A 24,446-nucleotide genomic window follows, 5' to 3' on the forward strand; every position below is an offset into this window, starting at 1 on the left:
ATTGCAACATAGACAGTTGAAAGTTCACCATTTTAGTGAGGGAAAGCTTAATCTTGAAGTTTTGGAGGGGGATGACTAGGCTACAAGCAAAGAGCTATTTAACTTATCCTAAGCTTTAGGCCAAAGTTAGCTTGTTTGTCTTGGTACTCTGCCCAGACCAGACCGTTCTTTAAACACAAACTCAGATGGTATCTGGACATTTCTCAGCCACCTCTCTCTCTCTCTCTATTGCTGCTGCTGCTGGAAAAAGTGACTCTGTCTCATTTAGCTCTCATTACAATGCAGCTAGAGTCAACAGGGGATAAGGGTCCCATAGAACCTATGTTTCCCAGGTACTAAAGTAAGACTTTCTGTTACAAAGACAGATGGAAGACGATGAATGTGCAAGACAATCAACATGAGTTACCTTAGTGTATGTAGACTGCAACGAGCCCTACAGTGCCTGTCATTAATCCAGATGCAGGATCTTAATTTGAGCCAGTTTGTTACAGCAGGAAAGGACATTTGAATTATTATGTGGATTACAATTGATGGATATTTTTGAAGGGGTTGATACATTTTTCGTTAAGGTAAATCAAGTCTGAAATGTCAAAGTGGAAATGACAAATTTAGAAGCTTTTTGTAAACCCAAACACACTACAGGTTTACATTTCCTGTTGTGCAGGAAAATTCTCAGCAACAAAAGAATGATCAAATACGTCTGTAAAACCAGACTGGAAATGGAACAGAACGGAGCCAGTGCAGAGTGTGGGCTGTGGGCGCCCTCTACTGTCTCCTGGCTCTAATATCACGCTCTCCAGTACCCATTGATAAAAAAAAAAATTAGGCCAATGCTGCAAATGTCCCCAAGTAGTTGCTATTAAGTAATCTATTCAAATAAACGATGTGCTATACCCAAATCCAACACTTGGATAAAACACATTTAATGAAATATCACGTGATAATTATACAGAATATACTATATATATTAGTTATTATACAACTATAACAACTTGTGGACACATCCTGGCAGGGTGTTTCTGTACCTCAGCTACGACATTCAAAATAAGACTTGTTCTTGACAGCTCAATACATAAAACAATACATGGTTAAGTATTTAAATACCCCGCTGAGAGGCTAGCCAAGCTTTCCACTGGATGGCAGCAACACATTTCCACCGCACCAAATCCATAGCTAGGCCACACACACACACACGCACGCACGCGCGCACGCGCACAGCTTCTTATCTGAAGACCAAAGACCACCATTATTTTTGTTGGAGTTGACAAAAATACTGTTTTATGTTTTCAAAGATAGGCTGACCTGTTTCAAAAACGTGTAATCGTTTGCTACAGTAGCCGACACTTTGGTAGTCCACGTATAATTTCATTCACCTGGGAATGATTGGCTAACCGTAGTCACGTTGCCTGTAGTGCTCGTGTCAACCCCTTTCTCTCCACCATTGTCAGCGCGCGCAGCCGAAAAGACCTCCACGCATCAGTCGTGCTGCAAAACCTACTAATTCATTTACAACATAATCAGTTACAGGACCATATCACTCTGTTATGCGTTTGTGTGTATGGTGCGCAAATATAATTTAAGCTGCATTGACAATTAGCCTTTAATTTAACAGTTGTCATTGAGATTTGTTTATTTTAGCCAGTACGGGACGTAATTTTAAACAGTTGCCAGTTTTTCGTGATGGGTTTGACAAGATGATTGGTAAGTCACAGTTTTTGATACCTCTGTATTAGTATTTCCCTCTAGCCTTTTCAATTCCTATATAGCACGGTATACCGCGATACCCTGAGCGCATTACTGTGCTTTTTCACTATCTGAATCTTAAACAAGCTGAGTGAGTGCATGATTTGAGAGATGTTAGGCTAACAATGCACATATTTTGCAAATATAAAGTGTTTTGGAATAGAATAGTACATTTTGTTGTAGGATACGTGGTTTGTCATAGAGGCCTCAGAGCCTTCAGGTTCTTGCTTTGTCACAGGCATAACTACATTACGTTTTCACTCAATAGGTTTCACCACTATGTTGTATTATTAAAACAATTTGACATTGGTTATATATAAGTTGTAGTTTATATGCTACTACCCCCCAAAACATGTATAATTAATGACATCATAGTTGAACCTTTTCTGTTGAACTTATTCCAAGGTTATGCATAGTTAAAACAGATTGATTAAACTGTACTTACATGTCTTATCATAACAAATCTATGCTCTTGTAAACACACACACACACACACACACACACACACACACACACACACACACTTCAGTGCTGCAGAGAGGAGGCTACTGCCCGAGTCAGTCTGTTGAGAAAGGGAAACTGTGTGTGTAGAACTGCTGGGCCCCACTCCTGAGTCCCCTGGGAACCAATTATTCATCACAAGAGGAGAAGGGGGAGGAGGGGGTAGTGGTAGGGGGGGGGGCAGCAATGCCTGCTTTCCACTTCCCCAAGCCAAACTCTCACTATAGGCTGTGTCTCACTGCATGAGTAGTTTCTATGAGAACCCAATCCACACTATTAGTGAATTGTGTCTCACTATATTTCAGCCATTGTCAAATAAGAATACATTAGCTCATCAGTCCTCACCTGTGCGCATTTCCTTACAGGCCAGCGACTTCTCATGCAAACAACCTAACTTGATCTCTCAGCATCTAAGGTAGGTTGGCTTTAACTTGTCCAAGCATTGTTGTTCCAGTTTGTATAGACTGATTTTAAACATAAACTCCATATAAGGTCTGTCCAACTAGCAGCCCTGTTAGCTGTCTGGCGTTTCCTAAAAGGTTCCTGATGGGAGAAGTCATCATGTAGTGAGTGGGGCAGCTAAGTGTCCGTGCAGGCTGAATGATACTTGATTTATCTGGGTAGAGCCTCTCTTTGTCCACCACCACATGGTTATTATCTCTACAGGAGATATCAGGGGAGAGAAAATAGAACTGGAGAAGTATGGGGTGTTATTACACAATACAATGCAAAGACACACACACACACACACACACACACACACACACACTGTAAAGGTCACCCTGATTCTCTGTCTGTCAACATCTGTCTATCAAATCCATCATCAAGCAATTCCCAATGCATAAATTATATTACTACGTGTCATGCCATGTTTTCATCAGGCTTTGACTGTATATTATTAAGGTGAAGGATACATTGTTACAATTTCATAGCTAGGGAGGGAGGGAGGGAGGGAGGGAGGGAGGGAGAGAGGGAGAGAGAGAGAGAGAGAGAGGGAGGGAGGGAGGGAGGGAGGGAGAGAGAGAGAGAGAGGGAGGGAGGGAGGGAGGGAGGGAGGGAGGGAGGGAGGGAGGGAGGGAGGGAGGGAGGGAGGGAGGGAGAGAGAGGGAGGGAGGGAGGGTGAGAGAGAGAGGGAGGGAGGGAGAGAGAGAGAGAGAAAGCGGTTGCATCATTGTCTGTTAAAGATAGTATTCTAGTCACACTTCCAATGAATGCTTCATAATGCATAGTAATAATATGATAGTCTATACTGTATTTTACATGTAGAATTGTATTACTATCCTATATTTCAATGGATCGTTCTGTATTGTCATTGATACAGCTCCATAACTATTGTGTGCAACCACACTGTATATTAATTACATCTATACTCATCGCCCCTCCTGGCTAGCATACATAACAGTTCTTCTTTGTGAGATGTGGTATACTTCCCAGTCCAACTCATGCTTCAGCATAGTGCTCTCCCCTCGCCTCCACCCCCCTCCCCTCACTCCACCCTCCTCCCCCTCGTGGCTGGTTGCCATGGCAGCTGATTGGAATGTTCACTCAGTCTCCAGCAGCATATTGCTGTTCACCCCCTAGGAGAGGACAAGCCGCTTACAAAAGGTAACATCTAGGAATTAACCAGTGTGCTGAGGTCAGCTGAAAGTGTGATTCATTTATTTTGCATGTTTATTACTTGTAAGAGATGGTCATTATTTGGGATTATTTAGTATAATATTTTTTTTAATATATATATTATATATATTAACCACTAAAAGTATAGTATTCTTTGTATTTGCCTTGGTTTAGTGGACAAATGTTCATCTGGGTTTTATTTGCAGGTTTAGTAAACTTATTCTCCAACCCCCCAATCATAGCCAACCATGCTCACACCTCTTTAAGGATTCTGTCTGGAGACTTTCCATTAAATAAACTCTCAGACAGAATGCGGACAGGAGATACACAGCACCTCTCACCTTCCACATTCATTGAGGTAATTACTTTGCATCCCCTTGCTCCACGTTTGATTGGAGAGAGATAATATGAGAGAGAGCAAGGGAGAGAGAAACAAGTTGATATGGATAGAGAAAGGGAGATTAGAGAGAGAGAGAGAGAGAGACATATATATAGAGAGAAACAGAGTGAGAGAGAAACACAGAAAGAGAGAGGGGGATGTTGAGAGAGAGAAACAGACAGAGTGAGAGAGGGATGTTGAGCGAGAGAGAGAAACAGACAGAGTGAGAGAGACAGATAGAGAGGGAAAGGGAGAGAGAAGTTGAAGTGAGAAAGAGAGAGAGAAATAGACAGAAAGAGGAAGTGTGGGTGAGAGAGAGAGAGGAGAGAAAGAGAGAGAGAGAGAGAGCAGTGGCTGGGAGAGAAATCAGTAGCAGATTTTTAAATGCAGCACAATTAGTTTCACCAGTCACTAGGAGAAGAGAGGGAGAGGAGAGCAACGGAAAAGGGCTCACTAACTCGCTCTAGGACACATACAGTAGTAATTGGACGTCTCCACTATCTCCTCTTATCGTGCTTCCAACAGCTAGTCCATATTTTGTGCAGTGGTAAAGGCTACTGTTTATTCAGTCAGTGGTAAATGAATCTATGTTATACCTCTCATTAGAGTGCATTTGTTTGACATTTTCGACAGACTGAATGTGATTTCCAGTGACGCGTTAGCTCATGAGACAAGTGTCCGTAGATTAACTTTGCAAACAGTTCATGATCTTACGTTGGTCTTTGTTCTCCAAAAGCTTTAAACTGTGAGTGCATACTGACAGAATGTCAGCCCTCCCCAATACTATATCAGCCTAACAAGCCATTCTATTCTGTTATGTCTAAGTAGAATTTAGAAGTAGAATGTCCCTTATAGGATTTGAGTGGTGTGCTGGTTTAAGATGGAAGGGTATTCCTTCTCTCGATAGGCTGTGGGATGTGTGTCTGGGTGCTATATGTCTGGTATTGCTATAGCAACCAGTTTTCATTCATGTATGGGTAAACTGTAGCTGCTACACACACAGACACACACACACACACACACACACACACACACAGAGGACAGTCAGAATAGTCGTAGAGGGACTGATGGTGTAACGCCTTTCTGTCACCTTCCATCTTAAAGCAGAAGTTTCTCTTGTTATTTTCACCCATGGTACCATTATACGACCATAGAGACTCTGAAGAGCCCTCTGAATAAGGGAGATACAGCTCTCTGAATAAGGGAGATACAGCCCTCTGAATAAGGGAGATACAGCTCTCTGAATAAGGGAGATACAGCTCTCTGAATAAGGGAGATACAGCCCTGAATAAGGGAGATACAGCTCTCTGAATAAGGGAGATACAGCCCTCTGAATAAGGGAGATATAGCTCTCTGAATAAGGGATATACGGCCCTCTGAATAAGGGAGATACAGCCCTCCGAATAAGGGAGATACAGCCCTCTGAATAGGGGAGATACAGCCCTCTGAATAAGGGAGATACAGCCCTCTGAATAAGGGAGATAAAGCTCTCTGAATAATGGAGATACAGCTCTCTGAATAAGGGAGATACATCTCTCTGAATAAGGGAGATACAGCCCTCTGAATAAGGGAGATACAGCTCTCTGAATAAGGGAGATACATCTCTCTGAATAAGGGAGATACAGCACTCTGAATAAGGGAGATACAGCTCTCTGAATAAGGGAGATACAGCTCTCTGAATAAGGGAGATACAGCTCTCTGAATAAGGGAGATACAGCCCTCTGAATAAGGGAGATACAGCTCTCTGAATAAGGGAGATACAGCCCTCTGAATAAGGGAGATACAGCCCTCTGAATAAGGGAGATACAGCTCTCTGAATAAGGGAGATACAGCTCTCTGAATAAGGGAGATACAGCCCTGAATAAGGGAGATACAGCCCTCTGAATAAGGGAGATACAGCTCTCTGAATAAGGGAGATACAGCTCTCTGAATAAGGGAGATACAGCCCTCTGAATAAGGGAGATACAGCCCTCTGAATAAGGGAGATACAGCCCTCTGAATAAGGGAGATACAGCCCTCTGAATAAGGGAGATACAGCTCTCTGAATAAGGGAGATACAGCTCTCTGAATAAGGGAGATACAGCTCTCTGAATAAGGGAGATACAGCCCTCTGAATAAGGGAGATACAGCTCTCTGAATAAGGGAGATACAGCCCTCTGAATAAGGGAGATACAGCTCTCTGAATAAGGGAGATACAGCCCTCTGAATAAGGGAGATACAGCTCTCTGAATAAGGGAGATACAGCTCTCTGAATAAGGGAGATACAGCTCTCTGAATAAGGGAGATACAGCTCTCTGAATAAGGGAGATACAGCCCTCTGAATAAGGGAGATACAGCCCTCTGAATAAGGGAGATACAGCTCTCTGAATAAGGGAGATACAGCTCTCTGAATAAGGGAGATACAGCTCTCTGAATAAGGGAGATACAGCCCTCTGAAAAAGGGAGATACAGCTCTCTGAATAAGGGAGATACAGCACTCTGAATAAGGGAGATACAGCTCTCTGAATAAGGGAGATACAGCTCTCTGAAAAAGGGAGATACAGCCCTCTGAATAAGCGAGATACAGCTCTCTGAATAAGGGAGATACAGCCCTCTGAATAAGGGAGATACAGCCCTCTGAATAAGGGAGATACAGATCTCTTAATAAGGGAGATACAGCCCTCTGAATAAGGGAGATACAGACCTCTGAATAAGGGAGATACAGCTCTCTGAATAAGGGAGATACAACCCTCTGAATAAGGGAGATACAGCTCTCTGAATAAGGGAGATACAGCCCTCTGAATAAGGGAGATTACAGCCCTCTGAATAAGGGAGATACAGCCCTCTGAATAAGGGAGATACAGCTCTCTGAATAAGGGAGATACAGCTCTCTGAATAAGGGAGATACAGCCCTCTGAATAAGGGAGATACAGCCCTCTGAATAAGGGAGATACAGCTCTCTGAATAAGGGAGATACAGCCCTCTGAATAAGGGAGATACAGCCCTCTGAATAAGGGAGATACAGCCCTCTGAATAAGGGAGATACAGCTCTCTGAATAAGGGAGATACAGCTCTCTGAATAAGGGAGATACATCCCTCTGAATAAGGGAGATACAGCTCTCTGAATAAGGGAGATACAGCCCTCTGAATAAGGGAGATACAGCCCTCTGAATAAGGGAGATACAGCTCTCTGAATAAGGGAGATACAGCTCTCTGAATAAGGGAGATACAGCCCTCTGAATAAGGGAGATACAGCCCTCTGAATAAGGGAGATACAGCTCTCTGAATAAGGGAGATACAGCTCTCTGAATAAGGGAGATACATCCCTCTGAATAAGGGAGATACAGCCCTCTGAATAAGGGAGATACAGCTCTCTGAATAAGGGAGATACAGCTCTCTGAATAAGGGAGATACAGCTCTCTGAATAAGGGAGATACAGCCCTCTGAATAAGGGAGATACAGCTCTCTGAATAAGGGAGATACAGCCCTCTGAATAAGGGAGATACAGCTCTCTGAATAAGGGAGATACAGCTCTCTGAATAAGGGAGATACAGCCCTCTGAATAAGGGAGATACAGCTCTCTGATTAAGGGAGATACAGCTCTCTGAATAAGGGAGATACAGCTCTCTGAATAAGGGAGATACAGCTCTCTGAATAAGGGAGATACAGCTCTCTGAATAAGGGAGATACAGCTCTCTGAATAAGGGAGATACAGCCCTCTGAATAAGGGAGATACAGCTCTCTGAATAAGGGAGAGACAGCCCTCTGAATAAGGGAGATACAGCTCTCTGAATAAGGGAGATACAGCTCTCTGAATAAGGGAGATACAGCTCTCTGAATAAGGGAGATACAGCTCTCTGAATAAGGGAGATACAGCTCTCTGAATAAGGGAGATACAGCTCTCTGTCTGGTATTGCTCATGACTCATGTCTATTTGGAATATAATGGCAGAACATATGAATGGCATCGTTCCGTGATTTGTTCGATTGCGCCTAGTCTAATTTTAGATTTTCCTCTTAGTCTCTCTCTCTCTCTCTCTCTCTCTCTCTCTCTCTCTCTCTCTCTCGCTCTCTCTCTTTCTCTTTCTCTCAATTCTGGCAATCCAGCAACATTTTCAACTGAAAGAAAGAGCACATTTGTGTAGGTGGGTGGGTGGATAGGAAGAGGAAACATTGTTCCACAAAGTCAACTCCCTCACATCTCCATCAGCCCCCTCCCTGCCTTTCCCAGCCCTACTCCCCTGTACTCCCTGTACCCAGAGGTGAAAACAGGCCTGTGTGTCTTTGTGTGTGTCTGCCTGCCTCCGTGTGTGTGAGTGTGTGCATGGGGGCGTGCATGTCTGTGGCAGTAGACTTCTTCAGCGCCAGATGACACTAGGGGCCGCTCCTTTAGGAATCCCATTCAACTGACCCTCTCTGTGAGGTCATTCTAGAATCTAGAGAGGGCCTCATTTCTCAACCTCCCTGCCTGGAGGCTGAATGGAGGCTGGCTAGCTAGCCTAGCGCTAATTCAACCAGTCTCACTGCAGTGAGTGAGTCAGGGCTCCTCTGCTGAATGACACACACACACCATTAACCCAATGAATCCCAACATGAATGTAGGAGGAGGAGTAGAGATGAGAGGAAAGGGGAAGTAGAGAGAGAGGAAGATAGGAGATGCAAAAGGGTATTTAGGGCAGTGAGTTAAGTTGAGTTGACAGTTGGCCCGTATTCATAATCGAGACTGAGTGTCTGTGGACAGGGTCAGGACTGGCATCGGTGCTTCCCACTAAGCTTTGTCACTCATCTCCATGCTATTTGTGGCAACCTGAGCCTGTAAAGTGTCACAGTGTTGTTGTGTCTGTCTGTTATACAGGGGGCAGTGCAGGGTTTGGGATTATAAAAGGGAAATTTTGTCTCCTTGCCCTTTTTGCTATTTTGTCGAAATTGTCTGAGTACACCCCCCCCCCCTCTCCCCTCTTCTTTCATTCTATCCTCTTTCTCTTTATGTGATCTCCAAGGACTTCCTCCTCTACCTCAGTCAGGCTTCGGCACTTCAGCCAGCACAAGCTAACGAGTCTTTGTGTGGAAACGGAGGGTGAGAGAAAGCGAGATAGAGAGAGAGCTAGAGGGGAGAGAGAAACTGTCTGAGAAAGCTGACAGCAAGCAACACCAGAGAGAGAGAGAGGCAGAGAGGGGGTAGAGAGAGATAATGCATGCAGAGCAGAATTAGGCCGATACCCGCTAATTATCAAAATCCAGAAAAGAGACGTTAAATTCTACAACCACCTAAAAGGAAGCGATTCCCAAACCTTCCATAACAAAGACATCACCTACAGAGAGATGAACCTGGAGAAGAGTCCCCTAAGCACGCTGGTCCTGGGGCTCTGTTCATAAACACAAACAGACCCCACAGAGCCCCAGGACAGCAACACAATTAAGACACAACCAAATCATGAGAAATCAAAAAGATAATTACTTGACACATTGGAAAGAATTAACAAAAAAAATAGCAAACTAGAATGCTATTTGGCCCTATACAGAGAGTAGACAGTGGCAGAATACCTGACCACTGTGACTGACCCAAACTTAAGGAAAGCTTTGATGATGTACAGACTCAGTGAGCGTAGCCTTGCTATTGAGAAAGGCCGCCGTAGGCAGACCTGGCTCTCAAGAGAAGACAGGCTATATGCACACTGCCACAAATTGAGGTGGGAACTGAGCTGCACTTCCTAACCTCCTGCCCAATGTATGACCATATTAGAGACACATATTTCTCTCAGATTACACACATCCACAAAGAATTCGAAAACAAACCCGATTTTGATGAATTCCCATATCTACTGGGTGAAATTCCACAGTGTGCCATCACAGTAGCAAGATGTGTGACCTGTTGCCACAAGAAAAGGTCAACCAGTGAAGAACAAACACCATTGTAAATACAACCCATATTTATGTTTATTTATTTGACCTTGTTGTACTTTAACCATTTGCACATCATTACAACAATGTACAGTATATAAACACAATTTGACATTTGTAATGTCTTTATTCTTTTGGAACTGCTGTGCGTGTGATGTCTACTGTTCATTTTTATTGTTTATTTCACTCTTGTATATTATCTACTTCACTTGCTTTCACAATGTTAACACATGTTTCCCATGCCAATAAAGCCCCTTTGAATTGAATTGAATTGAATTGAGAGAAAGATTGTGAACCCTAGACAGACTCCTGGGTGCTAAACAACAGAGTAAGAGGGTAGCAGCAAGGTCTGTTCTTCTGGGAGCCCTATCGATGTGGACGTTTATGTAGTGAATAACGTGGGGAAGCGCTAGAGGATTCCTGGAGTTTGCAAGGCGATACGACACAGGTCAGTCAGTCAGTGGTCACATACATTATTGAAGTGTGGTGGTAATATTTCCTCACCTTTGGTACTTTTACATTTTATGGGGGGAACTCGTGAATGGGATCCATTCAGCACAGGACACTATGTGTAGCATCTGGTGTGGAGGGAACTTATGTAACGTTGTGTTCCCAGTGTATATCCTGCTGCACAGCTTACTGTTCTTCCGAGAGAGAGAGAGAGAGAGAGAGAGAGAGAGAGAGAGAGAGAGAGAGAGAGAGAGAGAGGGGTGGTTAGCGAGCGAAGGGGAGGGCGAGTCTCCCTCCACCTATTCTCTCACTACCATTGCAGGGTAGTCTGCTCCTGTGTTCTGTTCTGTTGTGATGCATGATGTCATCCGGTACCAGTTCACAGAGGGAGAAGCTCGCAGCCTCAGGTCCTGTTGTGTGGCCATCAGTAAGGAGGCATTTATTATGAGATTGGGATTTGTGTGGACAGTAAACCACCGTTTTAAGTGGTATTGTTTTGCACATAGTATCCATAATGTCTAAAACAGGCGACGACTGTCCGAATTAAACACGTATACGATGACACTGTTGTCATGGCAACCACCGCAGGGTTTTCAAGAAATAGGTAGCATGGTGCACGGAGTGCTGGATTCTGAAGATGGGAATGAGAATACATGACTGAAATGAAGTGTAGGAAGTCGGTACATGATGCTTGGATATAGCCACGGAAACCCTTACCCAGTTCCCACCATCTCCCCATACTGTCACCGTGGGGGTTTGTGTTTGAATTGTAGTTTAGTTTATTCACTCGACCATTTAAAAACAAAAAACAAGAACACATAAAACTTGAGAAGCCATACAGGCACATGAGTAACATCATGGAGGATAACACACAACAACGTCTGGGACTTATTTCCGTTGTGGTCCTCTTGAAACAAGATGGCTAGGCAAGATGCAGCCCGGTTGAACACAGTATGACAGCGAGATGTCCTGTGCTGTATGTGGAGTGGGGATGGGAAGGGGTGGACAGAGCTGCCACTGCAACATCTGTGTATTATGTCTAAAGCATCCCTCTATGAGTCCTGTGTGTGTGCACGCAGAGTGCAGGTGATTACATGTGTGTGCACGCAGAGTGCAGGGGATTACATGTGTGTGCACGCAGAGTACAGGTGATTACATGTGTGTGTGTACATTCCTTGATGCGTGTTCCCTTTCAGTCAGTCAACTTCGGTACAACACACTATGGGGAGTCGCACCCTGGTGAAAACACAATTGGAACACGAGACTGTCTTACGTTGTGCCATCTCAACTGTCCCGTAGTGGTAGAGACTGCTCACCCTCTGGATGTTGTGTGCTGAAGTGTGTACGATTCTCATACGTTTCCCAATCACAAACAATTAGTTATTCTTCGAATTGCTTGGCCTGGCTATAGCAATAAGTAAGCCGGCTAACAAGCCGGGATCGGATTCGCGACCATGCCCCAAGATACTCACGTTGGTTGTCTTGTATGTCTCGGCTCGGTGCATGCTCAGACTGCCCTCACTTGAATCTATTTGTGTGCGAGACTAGGGGATGTCTGGCACTGTTCCCCTACTTATCCGTGGCACAGGTTCTCTTGACAATCGAGTAGCATTCTTTAGGGGGCTTCGTGTTTCCGATAGTGACTTCCTCTCCCGGGTGCCTGTACCTCGGCTGATGGTTTGGGTCGTTGGTCGGGTAGAATGTCTCCCGGCTCCTGTGCGCACTGTCGCCGGTTACGGGAGGCTACTTGAAGGGCGACAAGGTTCTGTGGGTATCCCCACCACCTGTAAATGGAGGTTTTTGGATTTAAAAATAATCTTTATGTAACATTTATTGTGTAACTGGGAGTCTCGTGAGCGCAAACATCCGAAGATCATCAAAGGTAAGCGATTCATTTGATTGCTTTTCTGACTTTCGTGACCAATCTACTTTGCTGCTATCTGTTTGTAATGTTTTGTCTACTGAGAGAGATGTCCTAACATAAATGCTTGGATAGCTTTCGCCGAAAAGCTTTTTTGAAATCTGACACGTCAGGTGGATTAACAACAAGCTAAGCTGTGTTTTGCTATATTGCACTTGTGATTTCGTGAAAATAAAATATTTTTAGTAATTTAATTTGAATTTGGCGCTCTGCAATTCAGCGGGTGTTGACGAAAATGATCCCGCTAACGGGATGGGTGCATCAAGAAGTTAACGAATGCCTGAAACACTGATGGAGCATTGGCTCAGCCAAATGGTATCACCAAATACTCGTGGTGACCAGACATCGTGCTAAACAGTCTTCCATTCATCCCCCTCCCGGATGTGGATGAGCTTGTTTGCACTCCGCAGGTCCAATTTGGTAAAAAAATTAAAATAAAACGGGCCCCACGGAGCTTTTCGACAACTGCCGGAAAACAATGGGAGAGTGTAATAGTACTTTGTGCTGATTTCATTGAGTCCTCTGTAATCAATACATGGGCGTAACCCTCCATCTTTCTTGGGCACAAAGATGAAGCCAGCTGACGCAGGAGAAGAGGACGTGCGGATGAATCCTTGTTGTAGCGCCTCTTGGATGTAATCCTCCGTGGCCTGGGTTTCAGCCACCGACAGAGAGTAGATGCTCCTGCGAGGAGGCACAGACCCTGCCAGCAGGTTGATGGCACAGTCCCAGGGGCGATGAGGAGGAAGACAGGTGGCACAGGTCTTGGAGAATACCTCCTCCACGTCCTGATATACCTGGGTTGTTGGGCTGAAGGGCAACCACAGGACTCTCAACCGACGTAGAACCAGCATTCGGGTAACCAGTCTGATTCTCATTCTCGACCATGAGATGGTGGGGTTATGGCATTGAAGCCAAGGGAGATCTTGTGAACTGGTAATGTAGAAGGGGGTGTTCTCCTGATGAATGGACGCCACGGTGAGGGTGAGTGGTTGGGTGAAGTGTGTAATGGTTCCGGATCCTAGTGGCCGACTATTGAGGGCTTGAACCGGGAAAGGAGAGGGGGTATGAGATGTTAAGAGAGGAGGCAAGAGTCTGGTCAATAAAGTTCCCTGTGGCACCGGAATCCACTAACGCTGTAGACACAGTACATGAGGGACAGTCAACTAGTATGATGGACACCAAAAAGAGTTTAGCAGAAAGTGATGAAGGTGGAATACTCACTCCTGCCCCAGGAGGTGGAAGATGACGTGACTCTGCTCTTGTGGATCCCAGAGTAGGAAGTCCTTGACCACAATACAGACAGAACGCCATCTGGCTCAGTCTGCGTCACGGGGAAGCATGTGACCCCTAGCTCCATATGTTCAGGCTCTGATCCAGAGTGTTCACTGAGAGAAGCAATGAGTACCGACGCTGCCGAAGTAGAATATCCAGAGGGACGGCCATCACAATGAGTGCGTCCAAGCAGAGGTTGTCATCGACAGGCCAGTTCCATCTGGACCTACTCGTGCAGACCTCTTCTGAATAGCGTACGAAACACCCACTCGATCCATCCGCTGGATGCTGCTACTGTTCGGGAGGTGAGCAAAGACTCGGCAGCCGTCTGGTCCCCCTGCTGTAATTGGAGTAGGCGCTCACCCCCCTCTGCCCTCCAGGGATGATCAAAGATGCATTTGAACAGAGCCATGAACCCCTCATGAATCTAGCTCCTACTCTCCTCTCCCATACGGCCGTGGCCCATTCCAACACTCGCCCAGTCAGCAGAGAAATAACCGTGGCAACATTGGACCTCTCGTGGTGGGGGCTCCCATTTGGTGCATAAAGTAGAGGGAGCACTGAAGTAGGAAGCCACGGCATTTAGATGGGGTGCCGTCATATTTATCCGGGAGGGACAAACAGGCTTCCCTGACCTGAGCGGGTTGCTAAATGTGCTGGTTGTGCCGGCTCGCTGGGTCAATTAGTTGTAGAGTATCCTACGCTAGTTGACGGCAACGCTTCCGGTTATGTTCAAGACGTTGCACACTGTGAAGAACCTCTTCCAAAGCTGTTGTACTAGCTGGTCATGGTGTTGACGTAGAAGGTATCCCTGCTCGTCGACCGTCTGGGAGATACTCTGTTTTCCTGCTGCTTCCATTGTTGTAGTCAGTATTCTGTAACAGAGACGCCGAGAGTCGAGAAGCAGGTGAAACTTTTAATAAAACAACCATGAACCGAGACAACAGTAGCGTCTACACATAAACACAGGAATAATACCGACTGGGGAAAGAACCTAAGGGAGTGCCAGATATAGGGGAGGTAATAAGTGAGGTAATGGAGTCCAGGTGTGCATAATGATGACGTGCAGGTGTGCGTAATGATTGATGCCAGGTGTGTGTAAGGATGGATCCCATGATGGTTAGTATACCCGCTACGTCAAACGCCGAAGGGGAGGAGTGGGAGTAGACGTGACACAGCCATTAAATCCAGTAGATAGTGGTTAGAGGTCGACCGATTATGCTTTTTCAACGCCGATACCGATTATTGGACGGCCATAAAAAGCCGATACCGATTAATCTGACTATTTTTTATTTTATTTATTCGTAATAATAACAATTACAACAATACTGAATGAACACTTATTTTAACTTAATATAATACATCAATAAAATCTATTTAGCCTCAAATAAATAATGAAACATGTTCAATTTGGTTTAAATAATGCAAAACAAAGTGTTGGAGAAGAAAGTAAGTGCAATATGTGCCATGTAAGAAAGCTAACGTTTAAGTTCCTTGCTCAGAACATAAGAACATATGAAAGCTGGTGGTTCCTTTTAACATGAGTCTTCAATATTCCCAGGTATGAAGTTTTAGGTTGTAGTTATTATAGGAATTTTAGGACTATTTCTCTCTATACCATTTGTATTTCATTAACCTTTGACTATTGGATGTTCTTATAGGCACTTTAGTATTGCCAGTGTAACAGTATAGCTTCCGTCCCTCTCCTCGCTCCTCCCTGGGCTCGAACCAGGAACACAACGACAACAGCCACCCTCGAAGCAACATTACCCATGCAGAGCAAGGGGAACAACCACTCCAAGTCTCAGAGCGAGTGACGTTTGAAACGCAATTAGCACGCACCCCGCTAACTAGCTAGCCATTTCACATCGGTTACACCAGCCTAATCTCGGGAGTTGATAGGCTTGAGGTCATAAACAGAGCAATGCTTGACGCACAACGAAGAGCTGCTGGCAAAATGCACGAAAGTGCAGCCTGCTGCTACCCACCATCGCTCAGTCAGACTGCTCTATCAAATCATAGACTTAGTTATAACATAATAACACACAGAAATACGAGCCTTAGGTCATTAATATGGTCAAATCCGGAAACTATCATCTCGAAAACAAGACGTTTATTCTTTCAGTGAAATACGGAATCGTTCCGTATTTTATCTAAGGGGTGGCATCCATTAGTCTAAATATTCCTGTTACATTGCACAACCTTGAATGTTATGTCATAATTACATAAAATTCTGGCAAATTAGGCGGCCCAAACTGTTGCATATACACTGACTCTGCATGCAATGAACGCAAGAGAAGTGACAAAATTTCACCTGGTTAATATTCAATGCTAACCTGGATTTCTTTTAGCTAAATATGCAGATTTAAAAATATATACTTCTGTGTATTGATTTTAAGAAAGGCATTGATGTTTATGTTTAGGTACACATTGGAGCAACGATACGCACCGCATCAATTATATGCAACGCAGGACATGCTAGATAAACTAGTAATATCATCAACCATGTGTAGTTAACTAGTGATTATGATTGATTGATTGATTGTTTTTTATAAGATAAGTTTAATGCTAGCTAGCAACTTACCTTATCGCCTATACCTGTTGGGAGAGATCAATGCCCACCATGGCATGAACTGAGCAACCATGTACAGTAGCATGGGTTTGCTCAGCGACCATGTACACTCTTGTGCAATAACGGTAATAACATTTCTTACCACATTCTTTCTCTCTCTCTCAGGGGCAGACGTTGGGTGGTAGACCTACGGCAGTATGAGTGGGATCCTGAAGAGGAAGTTTGAGGAGGTGGAGGTGGACAGCCCCTCCCCCTGCCTCTCTCTCCGGGGGTCCGATGACGAGGTCTCTGCCGGCAGCGACAGCGGGAACAGCAGCGACAGCGTCAACCCCGGCCCCTCCACCCACGTCGCCCGTGAGTTTCTTACCCAGCATGCATGTGCTTGACTGCTTAACTAACAAAGCCAGCTTTTCCAACTTTGGACAACACTGTCAACTATTTGACCCCAAGTGAATGAAATAGCGCCTTACATTTAGCTAGTGAGTAGCCTTCCATCTTTTCAGTGGAAAAACTCCCAGTTACGAGAACCTCTTCCTCACCTACTGCTTTTCAAATCAGCTGGGATTCCTTCAAGCCCCACCAGCATAGAGAGCCTCAGCGGTATTAGAATGATAGGGAGAAACAGGAAGTAACTCTTGGGAGTAGTGTGATTTCATCTCTCTTTAGGAGTCATAGCTGGTGATCTCCCCTAGTTCCTGCTCCCTGTGGGTTTTTAGATGACAGGGAGGATATTAGGGATGCTAGAACTCACTCAAAGGGTCCATAGGGATATCAATAGCAGCAATACTCTCGATTGGCGCAGCGGTCGTAAGGCACTGCTTCTCAGTGCAAGAGGTGTCACTGCAGTCCCCGGTTCAAACCCAGGCTGTATCACATCTGGCTGTGATTGGGCGTCCCATAGGGTGGTGCACAATTGGCCCAGCGTCGTCCAGGTTTGGTTGTGGTAGGCTGTCATTGTAATTTGTTCTTAACTGACTTGGCTAGTTAAATAAAGGTTAAGTAAAACATTTCTATAGTGATACTTTGTCTCTAAATGCCCCCTCTCTCTCCTTCTCTCTCCCTCTCTCTCCTTCTCTCCCTCTCTCTCCTTCTCTCCCTATCCCTCCTTCTCTCTCCTTCTCTCCTTCTCTCTCTCTCCTTCTCTCCCTATCTCTCCTTCTCTCCCTATCCCTCCTTCTCTCTCTCTCTCCTTCTCTCCCTCTCTCTCCTTCTCTCCCTATCCCTCCTTCTCTCCCTATCCCTCCTTCTCTCCCTATCTCTCATTCTCTCCCTATCCCTCCTTCTCTCCTTCTCTCTCCTTCTCTCCCTATCCCTCCTTCTCTCCCTATCCCTCCTTCTCTCCCTATCCCTCCTTCTCTCCCTATCTCTCCTTCTCTCCCTATACCTCCTCCTCTCCCTCTCTCTCCTTCTCTCCCTATCCCTCCTTCACTCCCTCTCTCTCCTTCTCTCCCTCTCTCTCCTTCTCTCCCTATCCCTCCTTCTCTCCCTCCCTCTAACAGCCTCCTCTATCTTGAGGCGTGAAAAGCGCCTGCTGGTGCGCAATGTGCACTTTGAGAGTGTGACGGTGTACTACTTCAGCCGGCGCCAGGGCTTCACCAGCGTGCCCACGCAGGGCGGCAGCACCCTAGGCATGTCCACGCGCCACAGCTGGGTGCAGCGCTACACTCTGGGGGAGTTCGCCATGGAGCAGGAGAGAAGCCACCGAGACATGCTGCGAGACCACCTCAAAGAGGAGAAACTCAACTCCATCAAACTCAAGGTAGTCAAGAGATAACCTGGTCAACTCCATCTAACTTTCCTAAACTTTGTTTTAGCCCAGAACCCCATTTTGATATCTGAAAATTCTTGTGACCATCACATACTTTTAATATGGGGCTTTTGCAAATTAGTCTGACATAAGGTATCCAGCATCCCGGAGTCGCCTCTTCATTGTTGACATTGAGACTGGTGTTTTGCGGGTACTATTTAATGATGCTGCCAGTTGAGGACTTGTGAGACTCTTATGTGACACTTACTTGTGAGACACTTGTCCTCATGCTCAGTTGTGCACCGGGGCCTCCCACACCTCTTTCTATCTTGGTTAGAGCAAGTTTGCGCTGTTCTGTAAGAGAGTAGTACACAGCATTGTACGAGATCTTCAGTTTCTTGGCAATTTCTCGCATGGAATAGCCTTAATTTCTCAGAACAAGAATAGACTGACGAGTTTCAGAAGAAAGGTCTTTGTTTCTGGCCATTTTGAGCCTGTAATCGAACCCACAAATGCTGGCGCTTCAGATACTCAACTAGTCTAAAGAAGGCCAGTTTTATTGCTTCTTTAATCAGGACGACAGTTTTCAGCTGTGCTAACATAATTGCAAAAGGGTTTTCTAATGATCAATTAGCCTTTTAAAATGATAAACTTGGATTAGCTAACACAACGTGCCTTTGGAACACAGGAGTGATGTTTTCTGATAATGGGCCTCTGTACGCCTATGTAGATATTCCATAAACAATCTGCCGTTTCCAGCTACAATAGTTATTTACAACATTAACAATGTCTACACTGTATTCTGTTATTTTAAAGGATAAAAAATGTGCTTTTCTTTCAAAAACCAGGACATTTCTAAGTGACCCCAAACATTTGAACACTAGTGTACGTTGTTTTTCTTCAGGGTTTTGGAAAATTTCCCGCGACCCCATTTTCATGACCCCACACGGGGTCACGACCCCAAGTTTAGGAACCACTAGTCTTAACTATAGGTAGTCAACTCCATCAAACTTATGGTAGTCAACTTTAGTCAAAGCCATCAACCTAAATGTAGTCAACTTTAGTTCTCCATCAAACTAAAGCTAGTCAACTTTAGTCAATTCCATATAACTAAAGGTAGTGAATGTAACTCAAAGTAATCAACTCTGCCTAGTCAACCCCCATCAGAACTTAAGGTAGTAAACTCCGTCTAACTAAAGGTTTGGACTGTGCCTTTTAACGCCTTTGTATTAAAGTATCCACTAGTGCAGTGGCAAAGGCAGTTTATTAATAATAGATTGCGTAAAGCATTCACAGTGGCACTTCTCCAAGTGCATTACATTGTACACCGATGTGTAGCATGCCAACTATTTGTTGTGCTAGAAATCAGCTAACATAGCAGAGAGATGAGGAAGGAATGTTTTCCCATTTGTAAGCCGGAGATAACCAGGAAAGCAGGGTGGCAATAGGACTAGGTTATGAATTCAAGGTTAATGACAAATTACATGAATAACCTGAGTGCCACAGTCCTTTCTCGTCAAAATGACCTTTCACATTGTTTATAATGTATTTATTCAGTGTATTCACTAGCACTTTAAGCTGCGTTATCGCAGTGATTCTAATCCAACACAAGGGGATGCGCTAACACACGCGGTCAGTATTAGGAAGGTGTTCGGTATACTCAGTGTGCATCGCTAGAGAGCATCACCATCTACTCGTGTGATTTTCCTCCAGCTGACCAATAATGGCACTGTTGAGTCGGACGAGGCCGAGTCGCTGACCCTGGACGACATCTCAGAGGACGACATCGACCTGGACAACACGGAGGTGGACGAGTACTTCTTCCTGCAGCCGATGACCACCAGGCGGCGCCGCGCTCTCCTCCGGGAGTCCGGGGTGCGACGCATCGACGTGGAGGAGAAGCATGAGCTGCGGGCCATCCGGGTGTCCCGGGAGGAGTGCGGCTGTGACTGCAGGGGGCTGTGCAACCCCGCGACCTGCGCTTGCAGCCTGGCCGGCATCAAGTGCCAGGTAAATGGAGCTGTGGTGAGGGTCTCCTGAATTACCTCTGTCAGTATGTTTGCCTGTTAAATGATAGCTGGCCCGCTGGCCCGCTGGCCCGCTATTGGCTGGCTGGATGTTTGTCTGGCTGTTTGCTTGTCTTTTTCCTTGTCTGTCTGTCTGTCTGTTTGACCGTCTGCTATGTTTATGCCTCTGTCTATGTGTTAGTTATTCATTGGAAATGGGAACCGTCCAGTTTTGGAGGCTAACTGAGGCGTTGGTTGTCTGTCTGTACAGGTAGATCGAATGTCATTCCCGTGCGGTTGCAGCAAGGAGGGCTGCAGTAACAGCACAGGCCGCATCGAGTTCAACCCCATCCGTGTTCGCACCCACTTCTTGCACACCATCATGAAGCTGGAGCTGGAAAAGAGCCGCGAGCAACAACAACAACCACAGGTCACCAATGGCAATGGTTACCATGGAGAACTACCAGTCAACGTCCCTGTCCAGCGTGCTCTGCAGTTCCCCCTGATGTCTGACAACATCCCAGTCCTGCAGGCTCCCATCATGCACATGCCAAGCGCCAGCGACGCAGAGCAGCATCTAGAAGAGGAAGTAGATGAAGATGAGGAAGACGATGAGGAGGAGTACGAGGATGAGGACGATGGTAGTAGTTTATGTAGCGGCCTCTCTGACTGCAGCACCGACAGCCTGCACACTAGTGACTCTGAGGAGGAAGAAGAGGAGGAGGAGGAAGATGACTGTGAGTCTATGGAGGAGGGGGTGAGTGGACCCCCAGTCTCTCACACAGAGGTGGTTCCTCTCTCCTCTGTGTTGGGTTACACTGATGTCACACACACCAACACCAACCACGCTAACCCCAACTCATACTACCACAACCCTTCATCAGGGTACTACCAGATGGACAACTCAGCCAACTTGAACCCCACACCCAAAGCCCCTAGTGAAGCTTCCTCACTCCCCAATAGGCAGGGGGCCACGGATGGCCCCACGGTCGTGTCACAGGAGCAGCCTAAAACCACCTCTGAGCCGCACACAGACCACCTCAGCCAGATAGAGCGACTGTATATGCATTTTCCCCACACTGACAAAGCACCAGCAGCCAACGCCTGTTCCTCAGCCCCGCAGCAGAGCAACACTCCCCACAGTGGGGAGACTAGTACACTACACCATGAGCAGCCCTATCAGACACAGGTTAGCGTTTTTCATCGTGAATCTTGTTCTAGAGGCAGCTCTGCGGAGTGGTCACTAGCTGGCACAGCCACAAAGTCATAAAATCAGATGTTAAACCTAACCTTATCCCTAAACGTAACCACACTGCTGACCCTAATGCCTAACCTTAACCTTAAGATCAAAAGCACATGTTTGTTTTCATATATTTTTACAATATAGCCAATTTTGACTCAGCAGCTGGCCTATCTAAAGGGAAATCGCTCAGTTCTGCCTCCAGGACAAGACTTATGACAATAATTGTCAATCTGCCTTTCAGACAGACATGAACGGTAATGATATTACACTGTCACTGAAGAATAGCACACGGTCTGAGGTATCTGTGGGGACTGAGGAGCAGCAAAGCCAGCGTTCTGTCAACGGGCTGGCTGAGGCATCCTCTCTCCTGCCTGAGAATAGAAGGGATCCACCAATTCTAGAGACTAACACTAGTCACTAGCATAGTGTCAGGTAGACTTGTGGCAAGTTCAATGAAAACTGGTTAGTGTGATAAGTGAAATTAGCATTCCTTTGCAGCAAGTATGTACATTTGGATTAATGTGCTGACCAACTTAATTAAAGGGATACTACAGGATGTTGGAAATGAAGCCCTTTATCGACTTCCCCAGATCCAGTTGAACTTGTGGATACCATTTTTATGTCTCTGCATGTAGTTTGAAAGAAGTTGCTAACTAGCGTTAGCACAATGACTGGAAGTCTATAGTACCAGATGCTAGCTGTGACCATAGACTTCCAGTCATTGCACTAACACTAGTTAGCATTGGCTTGCAAAACTACCTCTTAACTTCCTTTGTACTGGATGAAGGATGCAGGGACATAAAAATGGTATCCATGAGTTCATCCGACTGGGGAAGTAGATAATGGGCTTCATTGCCAAAATCCTGAAGTATCCCTTTACCAGTGAAACTACATGATGTCAATATCAATTCATTTTCTGTACAGGAATAATGCTGTTTGTGACCTATCCTAGAAACCGGGTCGCCCGTTTGATTGAATAGAACCTGAAGGACGGTGTTTGTTGTTTTTAACTCCCGACGAATGTACCTTTTTAAAGTGAACGATTAGGTTGCAAAGGCAAGTTGTGGGGTTTTGCCTCAGAAGGATCTTTGCACATTATTATGCACACAGTTTCCATGTCCTGGATCTGAGTGTCTAACAGCTATTGGACGATGACTGTGAAATAGTTAGAATGAAACAAAATGATTCCTTATTTCAACAATATAACCATGACGAATGGGAAAATGAAAAGATCATCTTATTTGAGTTAAATGAATGAGCTAAGATAGACGCTAGGGCTTGGACGATATCAGTAACGCAATACTTGTTGGTAGCGTGGCAATGAAACAAAACACGAAGCGGATTTCACTTATTTGGGGAAAACAGCCCTAATGTTGGAAATAAACATTATGTTGTCACCCAGACTCACATGTATTTATTTCCCATGCTATCGCACGCGTTATTTACATATAGCAGGTTTTTAATAGACCAAAGAGTTTTGTCTGCTTCGTGTAAAAAAAGAAAAAATTGCCATGGAAAAAATATTGCAATACTGGTATAGTCACAGCCTTAGTAGATTGAACTTTTATATGGGGTCAACTGGAAAATGTATATAGCTGCAGTTTATTTATGGCTATACAACGTTTATGTAATGTTATGTAAGTTTTGATAATGCGAGCATGCTGTGGTTAGTATTGATGACAAATCAACACGATTCTGAGGTACTACAATTATTAAGTGTTGGTCTCGTGTTTATTTGTGTTGTCTCTTAGATGTTGAATACTTTGCATGTATTTTGTTAAAAGGAAACACAATGTTTAAAAATGAGTTTTTTATATATATATATATATATATATATATATATATATATATATATATATATATATACAGTGAGAATGTCAAAAGGAAACAAATGAAATAACATTTATACTTTACATTAGATTGGACAATACTCCAAGATACTGTAGTTAGAGCCACAGACGTATAATCATCTCTAGTCGTACCCTTACATTTAGGTCCAATTCCAAAAGGACCATGAAACCTGGAAGATGTACGTCGTTTGAAATCGTTTTAAACGTCTTGCCAAATTTCATGAGACACGCTATATTTTCAGTGCTGCTATTATGACTTGTCATCAAGCTTTATTGTCACATGCACAGGACACAGCAGGTGTAAAACAGTGCAGGGAGAACCTTAATTGGGGGCTCTTTACCAAAAAAATGCGCAATAGCGGTAGTATTACAGATAAGAAATAAAACACATGAAATGCGACAGAAGATGAAAATAAAAGAAACAGGAGAAGGGAGTTCTATAACGTTCTAATATACAGGTCAGTGCAGTACCAGTACTGTTATTACAGTGTGCAGGGGGTACTGGAGGGATTGAGGAAGGAATGAACCTACTCCATCACAACATGTTCTTTGTCTCCTCTCTCTTTTCTCTATGTATCCAGTCTCTTCATCTAGCCCCTTTATGGTTCTCCTCTCTCTTTTCTCTATGTATCCAGTCTCTTCATCTAGCCCCTTTATGGTTCTCCTCGCTCTCGCTCTCTCTGTCTTTCTTGCTCTCTCACGCTCTCTTTCTCTCGCTCTCATGACCTCTCTCTCCTCTCTCCCATCCTGTGACATCATATCACGTCAGCCAATGAGGTGGTGTGTAGCGTAAGGGTGCCAAAGCGTTCATGTTCAGGTGATCTATAGTGAAGTAAGCTACTGTACCAGTCTCTGCAGTCTCTGCTATTCTGCTGTAGATATGATTTTGTAGTCTATATTGTGGTAAATGTGAAACTGGGTATTTTATTGTGATTAATTCTCGCAGCAGTCTATTGTGTCATGAAGGCCTTGAAGTTCACAGAGCTCATGTTTTTTTTTTTTTTTTTTAACTTTGTCCCAAATGGCACCTTATTCCCTATATAGTGCACTTCTTTTGAACAGGGAAGTAGTACCCTTATAGGGTATTTGGGACACAGACGTCCTGTTCAGTTTAGTTTTGTTCCAGAATGTCTCTTTGTTTATCAAGACTGTCTAGAACTGGGGGCCAAAAATAGATTTTCTCTGTTTGTCTCTTCTTTTTTACACCAACATTTGTTCCTTTTTCCACAAACATCAGACTTTGAGAATAAATAACCAATGGAA

At 44.7% G+C, this 24,446-nt stretch overlaps 1 protein-coding gene across 2 annotated transcripts; it reads left to right on the plus strand.

The window, feature by feature from the left end:
- The first annotated feature begins 1,228 nt into the window (after window positions 1-1,228).
- Window positions 1,229-24,446, plus strand: LOC110527418 (cysteine/serine-rich nuclear protein 3). Of its 2 annotated transcripts, none has more exons than XM_036982842.1 (6): window positions 1,229-1,701; window positions 2,610-2,659; window positions 16,503-16,691; window positions 17,837-18,096; window positions 19,798-20,109; window positions 20,362-24,446. In XM_036982842.1, the coding sequence occupies exons 3-6, from the start codon at window positions 16,535-16,537 to the stop codon at window positions 21,358-21,360; spliced, it is 1,728 nt and encodes a 575-aa protein (XP_036838737.1). In that variant the 5' UTR covers window positions 1,229-1,701; window positions 2,610-2,659; window positions 16,503-16,534; the 3' UTR covers window positions 21,361-24,446. The 2 variants fall into 2 exon arrangements, with proteins under 2 accessions (XP_036838737.1, XP_021464355.2); XM_021608680.2 differs by having other exon boundaries at window positions 19,798-20,094.

This window comes from Oncorhynchus mykiss, chromosome 7 (assembly GCF_013265735.2).
Source record: "Oncorhynchus mykiss isolate Arlee chromosome 7, USDA_OmykA_1.1, whole genome shotgun sequence".
Taxonomy (NCBI): Eukaryota; Metazoa; Chordata; class Actinopteri; order Salmoniformes; family Salmonidae; genus Oncorhynchus; species Oncorhynchus mykiss.